Source organism: Mycetomoellerius zeteki, unplaced genomic scaffold (assembly GCF_001594055.1).
Source record: "Mycetomoellerius zeteki isolate Tzet28-1 unplaced genomic scaffold, Tzet1.0 scaffold105, whole genome shotgun sequence".
Taxonomy (NCBI): Eukaryota; Metazoa; Arthropoda; class Insecta; order Hymenoptera; family Formicidae; genus Mycetomoellerius; species Mycetomoellerius zeteki.
The window spans coordinates 1287079-1301471 of record NW_017255965.1 but is presented as its reverse complement, the minus strand read 5'-3'; the positions used below and the strand labels follow the sequence as shown (position 1 = coordinate 1301471).

At 32.6% G+C, this 14393-nt stretch overlaps 3 protein-coding genes across 4 annotated transcripts; 1 reads left to right on the top strand and 2 right to left on the bottom strand.

Annotated features, from left to right (window-relative positions):
• Positions 1-1138: 1138 nt before the first annotated feature.
• On the bottom strand, positions 1139-4961 carry LOC108721638 (CAPA peptides). 2 transcript variants are annotated; one of them, XM_018446283.1, is made up of 5 exons: positions 4855-4961; positions 3962-4003; positions 2969-3223; positions 2271-2420; positions 1139-1616 (listed from the first exon to the last, which is right to left on the bottom strand). In XM_018446283.1, exons 1-5 carry the CDS (start codon positions 4913-4915, stop codon positions 1534-1536), a joined length of 591 nt encoding a protein of 196 aa, XP_018301785.1. In that variant the 5' UTR covers positions 4916-4961; the 3' UTR covers positions 1139-1533. The 2 variants fall into 2 exon arrangements, with proteins under 2 accessions (XP_018301785.1, XP_018301793.1); XM_018446291.1 differs by lacking the exon at positions 3962-4003.
• A 5631-nt stretch (positions 4962-10592) lies between these two features.
• On the bottom strand, positions 10593-12183 carry LOC108721550 (WD repeat-containing protein 18). Its single transcript, XM_018446162.1, has one exon. The coding sequence runs from the start codon at positions 11837-11839 to the stop codon at positions 10637-10639; it is 1203 nt and encodes a 400-aa protein (XP_018301664.1). The 5' UTR covers positions 11840-12183; the 3' UTR covers positions 10593-10636.
• A 175-nt stretch (positions 12184-12358) lies between these two features.
• LOC108721586 (uncharacterized) lies at positions 12359-14277 on the top strand. The gene is made up of 7 exons (XM_018446209.1): positions 12359-12469; positions 12748-12874; positions 12954-13119; positions 13207-13424; positions 13502-13663; positions 13752-13930; positions 14005-14277. The coding sequence occupies exons 2-7, from the start codon at positions 12765-12767 to the stop codon at positions 14142-14144; spliced, it is 975 nt and encodes a 324-aa protein (XP_018301711.1). The 5' UTR covers positions 12359-12469; positions 12748-12764; the 3' UTR covers positions 14145-14277.
• Positions 14278-14393: the final 116 nt, after the last annotated feature.

The following is a 14393-nucleotide window of genomic DNA, read 5'->3' as shown; positions in this document are numbered from 1 at the left end:
TTGGGAAACAACGAGAATGTAGTCGTGATTAGACATCTCCCGCGGGTGCAATTTAAGTCGTGGTTCTTCCCTTCGGCATGCAGCGTGTTCGGCGAATGCGGAGAAAGCGCCAAGAGAGAAAATCGATATCTCTCACTGTGTCGCGGCCGGCGTGTCACCGAGATTAGTATACGGAGCATTCGATCGAAGGACTGATATCGGCCACGATTGTCCGACCTATCGAATATCTGTCTGTCTATGCTTGTCTGCCTGCCTTGCCCACTTGTCTGGCCAGCTGCCCGCGGCCGCTTGCGCCCATAATGAGTGTGTGTATGAATGATGGATGGATGCGTGAAGAACCTCTTAGACCTAAGTCTCTTCTAGTCTGCTAACAAATAACCCGAAATGAGGCGACTGTTTGTATATATACTTCACGACTACTTCTTCAAGACAAATGGACCTTTAATTAATTAATGCGAACGAATCGCGTCTCATTATCTTCCCTTCCATTCCCTTCATTCTCCAAAGTGTATCACTAGTTTGTTACATATTCTCTCTACGTGTGTACATATTTGTTATTATATCACACATTCGTGTACACGTGCAACTTGGACGTTACGAGTGTCGCACGCGCACGCTGGTGCGTTAATACACGGAGATATTCATTACGAACACTTTGTCAATTAATAAAATCATTGAATTTTACATACATCGAGTCAATGATTTGTATCGTCTTATTACGTTCGTTGTGCATTTCGTGAGAAAGTGATGTACCGCGTATCGTATTATGTTCAATCGAATTTGATTATAACATTCATCGGCATGTCAATCACATTTTTTCAGATGAAAATCAATGGAAGCATTGAAAATTGAAACAATATGGCATTGTTTTTCTGTACCCAATTTATACGCTAACAATAAAACGAAACTACGAGGATTGTTCTTTTCCTATAAGATTTTACCTGTAATATAATTGGCTACGGCTTTCTATTTTATGTACTAAAAGTGTTGTATCAAATTTCAAATGTTATTAGTATAATAATAGAATCTATTTGTAAATTGTTATATGTAATCAAATAATTACGAGGGACACTATTTTTAATTGAATTTTTGAAAATATGTACAGTCATAAAAAACAGATCACCAATTAGCTGAGCGTGTAAATCAAACTTTTATTTCTATTCTCCATTATTTGTATATAAAAACAAATATTGAATTGGATCGAGTATTTCGGAATAAAAACCTACTTAAAATAGCATGCCAAGTTACATCAAGATCGGTTGTTTCACCAGAGAATTGCTATTTCGTGACGATACTAGGCGAGAGGATTGCATGTAAGATTATAAACTGCAGTGTTTAAGTACAGATTATGTATTGTGTTGCATAACTTGCGTACAAAGTGCAAGGGTAAGGTGGATCGCCTATGCAAATAGGGAAAACGATCAAAAGCACCGCACATTACGTTTCTGACGTTTTTGACAGTAAGTTCCTTCTTTGTCTCAACTCAACATCCATCAAATCCGCGAGGCGCAAATTGTGATCAAAGATGGCAAGTTACAGGAAACTCGTTGCGTCGTGTTCATTCTCGCGACCTAGTCTCGGAGTGTATCCTCCTTGACCTTGACTATTTCGAGAACCTGGAAAGAGATCAATCACATTGCAGAGCGCGAAAAATCGCACGTGGACTGTCTTAAATTGCTCGCATTTAAGGATTAATGAAGCAGTGACGCTCTTTTCTGCATACGACGTGATTCTTCATGGAAAAGCGATTCGCGTAATGTCAAAGAATGAATATGACGTCGTGTATGACAGTCGATATCTGTTCAACATACGCGACGTGCTCCAAGTATTCCGAGAGAATATTTAATTTAGCGAAAATAATATGATCAATACCTTTTGTAACATTTAAAGATGTTGGCGTTTATTATTATAAACGTACTGTTAGTGTTCTTTTGAACAATGTCTCCTTGGCTTCATAGAGATTTTGAGATAAAATTGAAACATTTTCAATATTTCTTTTTTAATGAGATCAATTTAAGGAACAATTGATTACTTTCATAAATCTTAAATCGCAAAATATGCGAATAAATCAACAGATTAATACTAGAAGTATCCTAAAAATTTTTGACTTTTCAATAATTATGTTCTTTATACTGATAAAACATTTTCATCGCTTTTTCTATTTTCATAATAATTTATCCTTGATCCTTTTAGTGAGTAAGAAACGTTCGTACTTCTAGTATTAATTAATAGCATCGTAATAAAAAGTAAAAATAGGATCTTTTACATACCTCGTAAAATAGAGTAATACGATCGAGGATCGTCGATTTTTTGTGCGAAACGAAGATCCTTGTATCCGTGTACGTGATCGGACATTAACCAGGCACCATCTTTCTGAATTTTGTCAGCATGTTTAAATGCTATCGGTCTGTCTGCGTAATCTACACAAAAAAGTACAGTTAACAAATTATTTCCTGTAGATAACAAAAATGTATAATATATACATTGCATGCATTTTGTTTAAAAGCGACAAATGAATCTTGAGGCGGGATTGTCCGACGTCGTCTAAATCAATTCATTAAAAACTGCAAGCGCATGCCACATAATGCAGCATTGTTTCGTACAAATGCTGATATTCGCGCTTTTTTCATAAATTTTTTCATAAATTTTATTCAATCCGATAAAAGCCGCTTTAATTAATTAACGGCATCGCGGATATTGATCTGACGTGAAATGCGTTAAACGTTTATTGCAAAGTAACATCCGTATAGCCAACGTTTACATACTGAAATATTTTGCAGTAATTGCCTCATCAAACTTCCAATTTACTTCAAAAAGTTTGCTGTCAATAATGTTATTAAAAATATTCTAATAAGTCATGATAATTTCTTATTTATAAGAATTATTTCTTTCTGATAATCTTCATATGTGAAATTATTCTTAAAAGTTTAATATACTCTTTGATATTATTTTTCTAAATTCTCCACACCTTCGTAATCAAGATTTAAGAGAACTTCAGATTCCATGTCGCGTGGAATGTAGAACTCCATATCGGCGTCAGCTGGTAAATCCTGAAATCGATTCAAATTGCTCGATTCATCGGATCGTCCGATTCGGGGCTTATGTATTATTCCAAAAGCACGCTCCATTCTAGGAAAACTCGCTATTTCCGAATTTCGGCCGATTCTTGGATACGCCACCAATCCAGCGGAACGTCTATCGTTGATTTTCAATTTTTGACCCTCTAGAACGTGAAGCAATACAAAATAATTAGAATATCAAATGCTCGAAATTATTTTGTTGTATTTTTTTTGGAACAATATCTTCTGCTTTCTTCTAACAATTAGTTATCCGAGACTAATGCATCTAATAATTTTCCAATTACACAAATAATACAATAAGATTAATAAAAAAAAAACAGAAAGAAGACATTACAAATTATTATTTCGAATAAATTCTTTCATAATCAATATGTGTGCTAAAGCGAATTATTTTGTGCATGTACTATTATATATATATACGTGCTTCGTAAACATAAAAAAAATTTATAAAATATAAGACTATAAATATTATAGTATGTGTGTGTGTATATTCAAAATCTAAAAATTATTTGAAGTGTGTACAGGACAATATTAAGAAAAATAAAAATCTACATATTTCTTATTAAAAATTTAAATAAAAATTGGTATTAATTTTTTTCAATAAAGATATAAAAATTAAGTATTGTAATAATTTAAAAAAAACTAAATGTATAATCACTAATACGCTCAAATGTCACAAGAGAATTTAAAAAATCTGAAATATATTTTTAAAAAATATAAATGAGTAGAACATCGTTTTGATTGACGATAGTTGTAACGTTTGTATGCATGTGTTTGATATTTATGTATGAAACAATAAAAAACTAGTCACAAAAAGTTATAATATAAAAAATGCCACACAAAAGTTATGAAAGTATGCGACACTCATGCGAGTTTCTTGCCTCTGGTGGATTCGAAGTGCTGGCCGACCGAGCATCTGGCAACTGCAAAATAAATAGAACATCGTCGACGTTTTTCCATCAAAAGTCGGACATCATAATCCCTAACAATTTAATCTACACTCGCACTCGTGGCGCTCAACGATTTCCTGTGGGAATTCAGTATGATACTCTTTTTTATCCACGCTATGACTTTTTTGCACTTTAATTCCCCGTCCTACTTCATTTTTACTTCGCTTCGTTGGGAACTGCTGCATCCGAGTTGTTGTTTGCCTCAATGAGAATGAATTATTTAACACATTATTCGCGAGAGAATAAAAATTGCGACTTTTAATATTAGATTAGAAGTTCCCTGCGTTGTCAGTCATTTTTTTCATTTATAATTTCTATGATATCGATCATTTTTAATGACTATTTGATAACGTGTACCAACTATTTTTACTTTTATAATGTCGACTTTAATGACAATTTTTGATAACATGTACCAACTAATTTTTACTTCTATATAGGATATGTATTTTTACTTCTATATTATTTTAATTCTATGTGTGTGAGCATGTTTTGGATTAAGGTTTAAATTAAAATCCGAATTTAATATCTAGACCAGGTGAATCGATTTTGCGGTTAATTTAAGCCGATCTTAATTTATCAAGACGCTTTAACTTTTAATATAACTTACAAAAATAACTAGCTAATGTTTAAAATGATATATTATAAAAGAGCCTTAATATATTTGATAATAACAAATTAAGTATAAAAATTTTGAATATAAGAAATGCGATACACTGTAAATCTTTTAATAAAAATTTCCGAATTAATGGACCTAGACGTTAATAGTTAAAAAACGAACAAAGAAACGTATATTGTTAATCGTGAAATTGGCGATGTTGACTTACGATTAAGAGACGTAGAAAATGCCAGAAAGATCACGAAGATAAAAAACCTGTTGTCCTGCATTTCTATGGCTCCCGATGATCGAAATTCTAAGTAGACGATGTGAAGCTTAGAATCGCACTGAATGTCTCCTCTTACTCGACGTCCGATTTTATACCTTGCGCCCTCCACCGCCACTCTACCCGATTATCAACCTGCCACCCCACAGTTCAAACCCCTTGTCATAGAGCGTCCTCGTGTCTCACCCCTACTCCTTGCGAAATCGATGTATTTTTCGCGAAATCTGCCCATTAGCACACATCCATCATACACACATACACATACATATACAGAGTGTTAGTTAAGTATGTTGCCATACTCAACAGAGCGATTCTTTGATTTATTTCAAGTAAAAAAGTCCATATAAACATGTGTTCTAAACGGCTTAGTTTCCGAAATGGTGAATGTTCGTCAAATGTTTGATGAAACGATAAATTGCGTTGGAGATATCTTCCTATATAAATATGCCTTGCTTCATGTGCGTTATCTTCAGTCCATCAAAATCGCAAGGTAGACATTTTCAACAATTCATCTAATTGTTTTATTTCATCAGAAGAACTGAAGCCTGTTTTTTTGTTTTTCTGTTTTTGACTAGTTTTTGACTAGTTCAAACTGTATTTCTTTCAAATAAACAGATTATTACTACACGTTTAAATTTTTTTATTTCGGAAACTAAGCCGTTTAGAACACATGTTTATATGGACTTTTTTACTTGAAATAAATCAAAGAATCGCTCTGTTGAGTATGGCAACATACTTAATTAACAGCCTGTATATACATCTCATACACATAAATATATATGTATATATATATATATATATGCATATATGCACGTATATATATTAGGTCCTGCGCACAATGAAAGAAATGTTCACGCAAAAGAATATTTTGCTGCTCCAGCTAAAATTATAGCTGTTTTCTGTATCTGATAGAAAATTATATATATCATACGCATAGAATTTATAGCACAAATCTAAATTCTATCTCTGTCATCTATATGATTAGATACAACACATATGGTAGTACTTGCTAGAAATTTATCTATTTTAGCTATTTTTCGTACTTAGATAATTTTCGCTATAAGTACAAGATCACTTTTTTGAGTGATTAAGAACAAGAATAAATATTAAATAGTAAAGAAAGGAAAAAATACAGGAATAGAGATTGCGTGAACGTAACGCACAGTGTAAATATATGTATATAAATAAGAGATATATAATAAATTTTAGCTTTCTCTCATTTCATATTTTATTCATGTATGTTCATTGTACATTACGTTTAATTTCTTTGTTTATATTGTTTAATTTCTACTTCTAATTTTTTTATTCTCTAATATTTAATATTTATTCGTGCTGTGTAATATCTTATTAATATCCATTGTGCGTTACGTTTAAACTCTATTCCTAATTTTTTTTAGTTTTTTAATATTTAATATTTATTCTCGTTCCTAATATTTCTCCGATTGTACGCAGAGCTTTATATTATATGTACAATGTTAAATCTAAAATGTCAAATTTAACCTAATGTGGGTCGCCACTGCTCCTACTAAATATATCATTATTTTTTACTAAAACGATAATTAAATTTGATATTATATCGTGTCTTTCTCGATAATTAAATTTGATGGTGTCATACACTATATAGTGTCAAATTGATACCGTATAGTGTCAAATATAACCATTGTTTTAGTATAAAATAACAATATTGAGTAGGAGCAGTAACCATTCACATCAAATTAAATTTGACACTATAGATTTAACAGTGTAAGACGATTCTATTCTTTTTTTGCGATCTATTTAAAACGTCATTAGACTTTTTCCAAAGACAAAATCATTATCTCATTCTCATCAATTATAATTTAGAAAACTGAGAATAATCAAAATTTTCAATTTATTTAAGGATGTTTTATACATATGTTCAAAATGATAACAAAATTATGAAAAAATTACAGATTATTCTAAATTATATTTAAAAACAATACGACAAATTTGGCGACAGTTTACTATCTGGATCATAAGCTATTTTAATAATTAATATTTTTTAAATCTGTGCTCTAATAAAAATGTATGGAAATGTACTATATAAAATAAATGACAAAAATCTCAATTTTTTAATACAAATATATAATGTATTCAAGATTATTTATGTATAGAGTTACATTGCGATGCACGAATTAGTTGTCCAGTAAATAAAATATTTATTTATTCTATATCTTTGTAACTAATCAGTAAATCGCAATGAAACTTTGCATAAGTTACTTTGAATATTTAAAGAACTAATAAAAAAAAATTTAGATTTTTGTTATCATTTTTAAAATTTTAATTTTTAACAATAAAAATAATAACAAATAGAATAAATAAACAAAAATGTGTTATTAAGTAAAAATGTAATCTTATTCACACACAACTTTCATATGTATGTAGTTTATTTGAAGTGTAACTATTAAACACATTTCTAAATTTAATTTTCTTTGCAGGGACCGTATGTGTGTGTGATACATCTTTAATAGCAAAATTTCTACAGAACATGTGAAATTATTTCCTTACAAAGACAATAAGCTAATTCATGCTTGAGCAAATATGCAATGAAGACGCGATCCGTATTGCGAATAACATTTTTTACAACACACGTGGAACGCGCAGAAACATCATTTTATCTTAATTTATTTTAATATAATATATATTTGCAATTTCCAATAATTTTCAAAAATTTTTCATATACGTCGTGTTTATATATACATTTTATATCCGCTACTTTATGCATAATAATGTTATAATACTTTATACATAATAACACTTTATGCATAATAATATATATTATTAATTTTTATGACACGATCGATTTTAATACACCACGTGATCCTTAGGGGGTCAGCAAAACTAATTTACCGAAAAAAAAGTATTCTCAAACGCACTTTTAAATGTACCAGCAAGAACGCCGCGTGCGACATTAATTATCGGGTATTATATCTAGTAATTCGGTCGATGCCGACGTAGGTGTAAAAGGAGGCCGCATTACGATGATGCAGGATAATATATAGATTTATGTACGCGTGATGAGATTATCACTGGACAGATTATAACGCATTATTTGTGCGTGACATTTTCTCGACACGTTTTCTCGTGCGATCTTCCACTGAGAGTAATCTCCCCAACGCGTGTGAACGATCTCGCGATGCTTTTTCACGCTATTCCTGCACGTCCCTTCTGGATACTTTTGATTTGATAGAGGCACAGAACGTGGTTCTTCAAAAATGTATAGAAAAAATGTCAACTCCGGCAAAGTCAATTTACCTTTTCAAAAAAAAAAAAAAAAAAAAGATTAGGTATTCTGGGTATTCATAACTTTAGCTAAAACATAAATAATTTTGTTGTGTTGTGTGTAGGTATATTACCCTCAGAACTAGCACATGCAAATACGATAATACATTAGCAGTGTTTTCTGTTAACTAAATAAAATTATCTAGATAATTATATAAATAAAGAAATGGCTTTATTTTAGAAATGGCTATATCTAGATTATTAAGAATATAGATTATCTTTATCTTATCTTAGATAAAAGCTTTTTCAAATTAATTAAGATTGTAGAAAAGTATTGCAAAAAAATTTCTATATAACTTCTAGTAGTAATAAGAATTTTTTTATGATATAAATAAAACTGGGATTAATACGATATTAGTCATAATTCAAAGCGACATTGAAGTACTTTCATATTTGGGAGATAAATCTAAGGAATTAGATATTCTTAATTTGTATCCACACGTCAAACAAATTTTTTTTAAATATGATACATCATTGCCATTATCAGTTCCTTTTAAATATGTTTTTTTATAGTACTGTTTAAAGCATATTTGAAGCATTAAAAACATATTTAAGAAGAAATACAATATGTTTTATTCTTAAAAAAAAGTCTTTTTTTATCAATCCTGGTAGAAACCGTTTGTTAGACGAAATGTAAGTTGACAAAACTTTTATTCGTAAAAAATAAAGATTAATGAAAATATAAATACCTTTTTTGTATCCTAATGCCCAATTTCTTCACTTCCAGATAAATTGTGGAAAACCTTATCTAGGAGATATCTCCGTTGAATTCTAGGAGATATCTCTTGGATAAAGGTTTAGCTAGAGGTGAAGAAATTGGGCATAAATCGTTTTACTGCCTAATAGTTAGTTAAAAACAAAATTATCTAGACAAAAATTTTTTTAATTTCATCTTTTATCTAGATAAATGTAAAATTAATCATCTTCATCTTATCTAAGATACATTTTTGCGTGATTTATCTTATCTATATCTAAATAATTTTTAATTATCTAAGCGCAACATTGTATATTAGTATGTATATATTATCGTTTATATAGCAATTTAATATAAATATATTATTATCTACACATATGTCAGTTCTGAGGGAAAAAAATTTATATGAAATATAATCTTTTCATGAAGAATTTTTTGGGCTAAAGCGAGAAGTCAATTTAACCGCAGAATAAGAAACAAAAAATTAATAAGCGATATTCTACAATTAATCAGAGTTTCAAGTTGTAAGCGTCATTCATCAATTTTATTTTCTAATAAGTTATCTTCCGAAGAAATAGAATTAGTGCGATTGATACGTTTGAAATTTGGTTTGCAAAAATCATAATATATATATGGAAAATTAAATAAACTAGTGACTTATTGTCTCGTGTATAAAGTAAGACTTCTGTATCACAGTTTAATTTGTTTTCGATGGACACGATATACTGCTAGTGAGCGTTTCATTTGTATGCGCATAACGGCTCATTTAAATATAAAGGAGCGGCGATGAGGATCGTATCTAACGTTTAGCCTCCGGTTTACCATTTAATTAATTGTACACGTGTATCCTGTATACGGATATGAATAGGGACACGGATATGGAAGCATGCGACATGTATTCAGTAAATTTATTTTAAACGAAAAGTATAGATTGAGTTTCTCGAAGATTTTAATTAATGCATATGATGAGATTGCGCTTTTCACCAGTAGATAATTTTTTTACATCGCTACAAGGAAAAGGAAAAGTAGTTTAATACTGAAAAAAATGACGAGAAACGAGATTATTCTATCATGCCGATGGTCCTTTCATTCAACATTGTGAAAACAAGTATCTCTTCGGACTTGGCAAAATATTATTTTTATACGTTATTTTGGCGCCATGAAAGAAGTTAATTGTAATATCCTATTTTAAGTAGATTGATGACAAATAGCATGTTTCATCAAAGATATTAATCTCCGGTCTAACATTTTAATTAATAAAGATAATTAGCAACATTCTTTATCGATAATAATAGAGAAACGTAAATATCTAACAAAATTAACTAATCTAAAATAGATCTTCCTAGACTTCTTGCTTTATAAATCTGTGAATATTGCAATTGTTTGAAAAAAAAAGAAAAAAAAACATAATACTGATAAAATAGAAAATTACACCTATCCATTTCTTATATCTATTAAAAACATAAAAGAATTTACATGGATAAAAAATATTTTCAGATAGGATCGAATAAAAAAACAATATTTTAATCTTTATTTTTATATATGACTGTATTTTTACAATGTAAGATATTTGCCCATATCTTTCAAAAATAAAACATGTTTTCATAGAAAGAAAGTAATAATATATAATATATTATCATTATCTATGTATTCTACAAAATATATAAATAAAAATTTCAGTCTCTCGACAAGAATACATAAAATCCCATGATTATGCTCCAATATTCTTTATTAATCGTCAACAATCTTTTTTAAGATATGTGTAACGCCATATTGATATATGGCAGCATTAATTTTCTTTAATTTGTTAATCTCTTTCTGTAGATCGTCCAACTTCTTCGACATCTGATTCGATCCTCGAAAATCGTTACTTCCTTCTACATAAGATTCGAAGTTCAGGATCTCCGCCGAATTTCGTCCTTGCAAGCGTGGTTTAAGAACAGAGGCTCGAAAATTATCGAATCCTTTGGCGAAAAACGCAGCGGTAACTGGTCCCTTATGCTTGAGTGTCCTGAGCACCTGCCGGCTGGCAATGTCCCAGACATGGACTGCACCGTCGGTAGATCCAGACAGCAGAGTACGGCAGTCCACGGATACCGACAGGGCGGTCACGTTTGACTTGTGTGCCTGGAACACGGCGCTCTCTTCGCACGAGCTCACCGTGACGTGATGCTCGACTCCACGTGGCGGTTCGTGTAGGTTACACTGGAATATCTCGCCGGTTGTGCAGCCCACGAAGAGTTCGCTCTCGCGAACGTTCACGGTGACCGCTGTGAGCGGCGCGTCGAACACCAAGGAAACCAGAAGAGCTCCACTGCCAAGCTCATAGATGTTCGCGGTTCGATCTAACGAGATTGTATACAATCTCGCGCGAGCGTCACCATGACCAAAGTGCAGATCCCTGACTGGCAAGCTATGATTAGAGAAAGCGTGAACGGGCGAACAACGCGCGTCGTTCAGCGCACTATAAAGAGACCATACGAACACCAGACCGTCTTCGCCAGCGCTGGCGAATAACGAACCGTCCTTCGTAGTGGCCAGACAACTGACGGTCTGATAATGCCTGGTCAGATTGACCAGTAGCCTGCCGTTGCACGTCTGCCAGATGAACAGCTTCTCTCCCACGGAGGCAATTATATAGGATCCATTTGGTGTGCAGGTCAAGGCGTTGACTTTACCTGGCGTATTCAATCGAATGTTGGGCAACGGTGACGGGCTGTTCAGCGGCCAGATGTGTATACGAGGTCTCGTGGCGTCCGCCCCCAATACGTAACTGTCGCTCAAAAGCTGAAGGCTGCGATGTCCAAGTGCCGTCGCGTTCTTGTACACAGATAATAGTGAACCGTTCCGGGGATCCCACACAGCGGCGCTCCAACTCTCCCCAGTGGCGTCGCTCGTCAGGATCACTTCTTTCGCGTCAGTTACTCGGTTCATTTTTTAGTCTCAATTAACTACACTACTATACTGTATCAATAACAATTACGGCCGTGAAGTTGACCTTGCCATTTCTTCTTCTTTTATGAATATCAATTGTTATTGAGAAACATCACTCTCTTTCAACTTGTCCTTATCTTTATTCCTATTGCTTATAAACACGTGGTACGGCATACAGAATAGGTTAGGTACCTCCTGTCGAAGATATCCAATTCAGATGGAGCTACTATCTCAGAATTTTAGACACCGGTGTTGTCGCGTCTGTCGGTCACAATCGCTTTAATTGATACTTCTGTTAGAAAAGGATAGAAATATTTTGTGAAGAATATTTAAAAAATACGAAACAAAAATTTCTTTGTATTTTTGTTATTCGATTTATTTTTTTTTTTGTTTTATCAAACAACTCTTAGCCTTCAGGTCATCGTTGAATACACGTAAATCATCACTTTCTAACGCTTTCCAATCATTTTCTAAAATCATAAATAGTACACACTATACATACGACGGTATCACGTGACATCTCTGAGAGGTATTGTATTTCGAGATACTTTTTTGTGTGCCTTTTTACGTATGATTAGTTGACTTTGAATCTTTGCAAAATACGAAGAGGAAAAGGAAATCGATTGAAAGGTGATCTCCTTATTAATATCACGGTATTGTCGACGTAAAAACCGATCGCGTTTTATTATTTACCACGCAATTTGACTCGCTAGGTCATGACTGGAAGGTTATACTACGTCGCGATTACGTCAATTCTTTGATTATTTTCACTTAAGGCCGGTTTTATCATCTCGAGTATCTACCGTGATTAATCAATTCTGCTTAACGCCAAACACGATTAGTCCCAATGGAATAACCAGCTGATTAAGTTAATCGGGAAGTAATAAAAATCATCAATCTTTTCTTAGCTTGTTTTCACTTGCTCATGGGATTTATTGATGATGAATTGCAAGAAGTATCACAGCTCTGTCATAATGTTGTTGACGGAAGTCGCCTCGTCTCTTGCGTACCGAGCATGGTCCGCGTCGAAATAACGTAAGAAAACTCTATCATGCTTTCTTCACACTGTCAAAATAGCTTCCTATCATTGCTTATTATGATTTGTGTTTTGCAGAAAAACACCGTTCAAGCAACTTGTTGTGTGCATCCAATTCCAAAAGGATTATCCTGCATCGCCGTTGTTTGTTGAGTTAAAGAGTAAAACTCTGTCCGCGAAGCTGCTCGATGGACTAACAGAGGTCTGCGAAAAAGAGTGCAAGCGTTTGTTGCATAAAGCACAGGTTTATACTTGGAGAGATTTATATAGTAGTAACTAGTCACATATACAAGTTATTTACATTTTATACAATAAATTTGTATATTTGTAGATATTGCCAATTTTAAAATTTATTAGGAATTTCATTGAGGAGAATCCTCTCATCTGCTGCTATGAGGAAATATCAATATTGAAAAAGCTTTTAGGGGACAAGGACGAGTTCAAATTAAAGCAAAAGAATTCTTCCATCAATCTAACGCTACATCAAGATTTGTATCATTTTAAGACTAAGCTTGAAGTGCCGGATAATTATCCTACCAGTTGTATTATGTATGTTCAGTATTTTTTTTGAAACTATTATAACAAATTCAAATCCAATGTGGCTAATTTATATCATTTGTTTACAGTTATAGTAATGTTGATACAAATTTTCCGCCACTGTTCAATCGCTATCTAGTTGGACAAGGAAGAGAATTAGCAAGGCAATGTGTCGAGCCATCACTGAGGAAACAACAAAACCCGTTTATACCATCACCATCATTAAACACAGTTGTTTCCTTTCTCATCAAGTAATTTTTATTTTTACATAAAATTTTTATTACTTATATTTTTAGCTATTAGTTTTTTTTTTATTTTATTACATTTTAATTTGTGCAGGAGTGTAAAAGCTTTTCCACAAGAACTCTGTCAACATTGCAAAGTAAAGTGCTTGCCAACAGATCCCAAAGAGATTGTAATCGACGAAAATGCGGATTTCCACGCCGAAAGACTTTATTGTGGTCATCTCTTCCACTTAAAATGTCTCGTGACATACATGAAGACTCCGCCATTCCATGGTAAAAATAAGTTTTTTATTTAGTCAAGTTATATTATAGAAAAATTAAAAATCTTTTTATTTTTTGTGTTAAAGGGGGTAAGAAATGTCCAAGTTGCGGTCAACGCGTTTATCATGACAAATGGGGATTATCTGACAAGTTAGCAGAAGCCCGTTGGGCCCATCAAGAGGCACGAATGAGAGAATTGGCAGAAGTTGAAGATTTTTTCAACTAATATACTCGCATCTTGCAAACGGGTGAAATATGAGTTTCACGATAAACTTACTGGAAGAAGGGATGTGCAATTTTTTTCAAAATTATGCATCGCGATTGCGATCTTAAAAATCGCATGAACACAATCATTGCATCACCACTTTTATATATATATATATATATATAGAGAGAGAGAGAGAGAGGGAAGAGTGATCTAAATCGGACCTATTTGCAGTTTTTGCTCTCTATAAGGCATAAATAAAGTCCGATC

Bases quoted from the DNA above. Each gene is read 5' to 3' on its own strand.
- LOC108721550 (XM_018446162.1), bottom strand. From the start codon at position 11,839: ATGAACCGAGTAACTGACGCGAAAGAAGTGATCCTGACGAGCGACGCC.
- LOC108721638 (XM_018446283.1), bottom strand. From the start codon at position 4,915: ATGCAGGACAACAGGTTTTTTATCTTCGTGATCTTTCTGGCATTTTCT. The intron at 4,004-4,854 runs GTAAGTCAACAT...TTTATTTTGCAG, and splicing joins ATTTTCTACGTCTCTTAATC to TTGCCAGATGCTCGGTCGGC. The intron at 3,224-3,961 runs GCAAGAAACTCG...TTCACGTTCTAG, and splicing joins GCACTTCGAATCCACCAGAG to AGGGTCAAAAATTGAAAATC.
- LOC108721586 (XM_018446209.1), top strand. From the start codon at position 12,765: ATGGGATTTATTGATGATGAATTGCAAGAAGTATCACAGCTCTGTCAT. The intron at 13,664-13,751 runs GTAATTTTTATT...TAATTTGTGCAG, and splicing joins GTTGTTTCCTTTCTCATCAA to GAGTGTAAAAGCTTTTCCAC. The intron at 13,931-14,004 runs GTAAAAATAAGT...TTTGTGTTAAAG, and splicing joins GAAGACTCCGCCATTCCATG to GGGGTAAGAAATGTCCAAGT.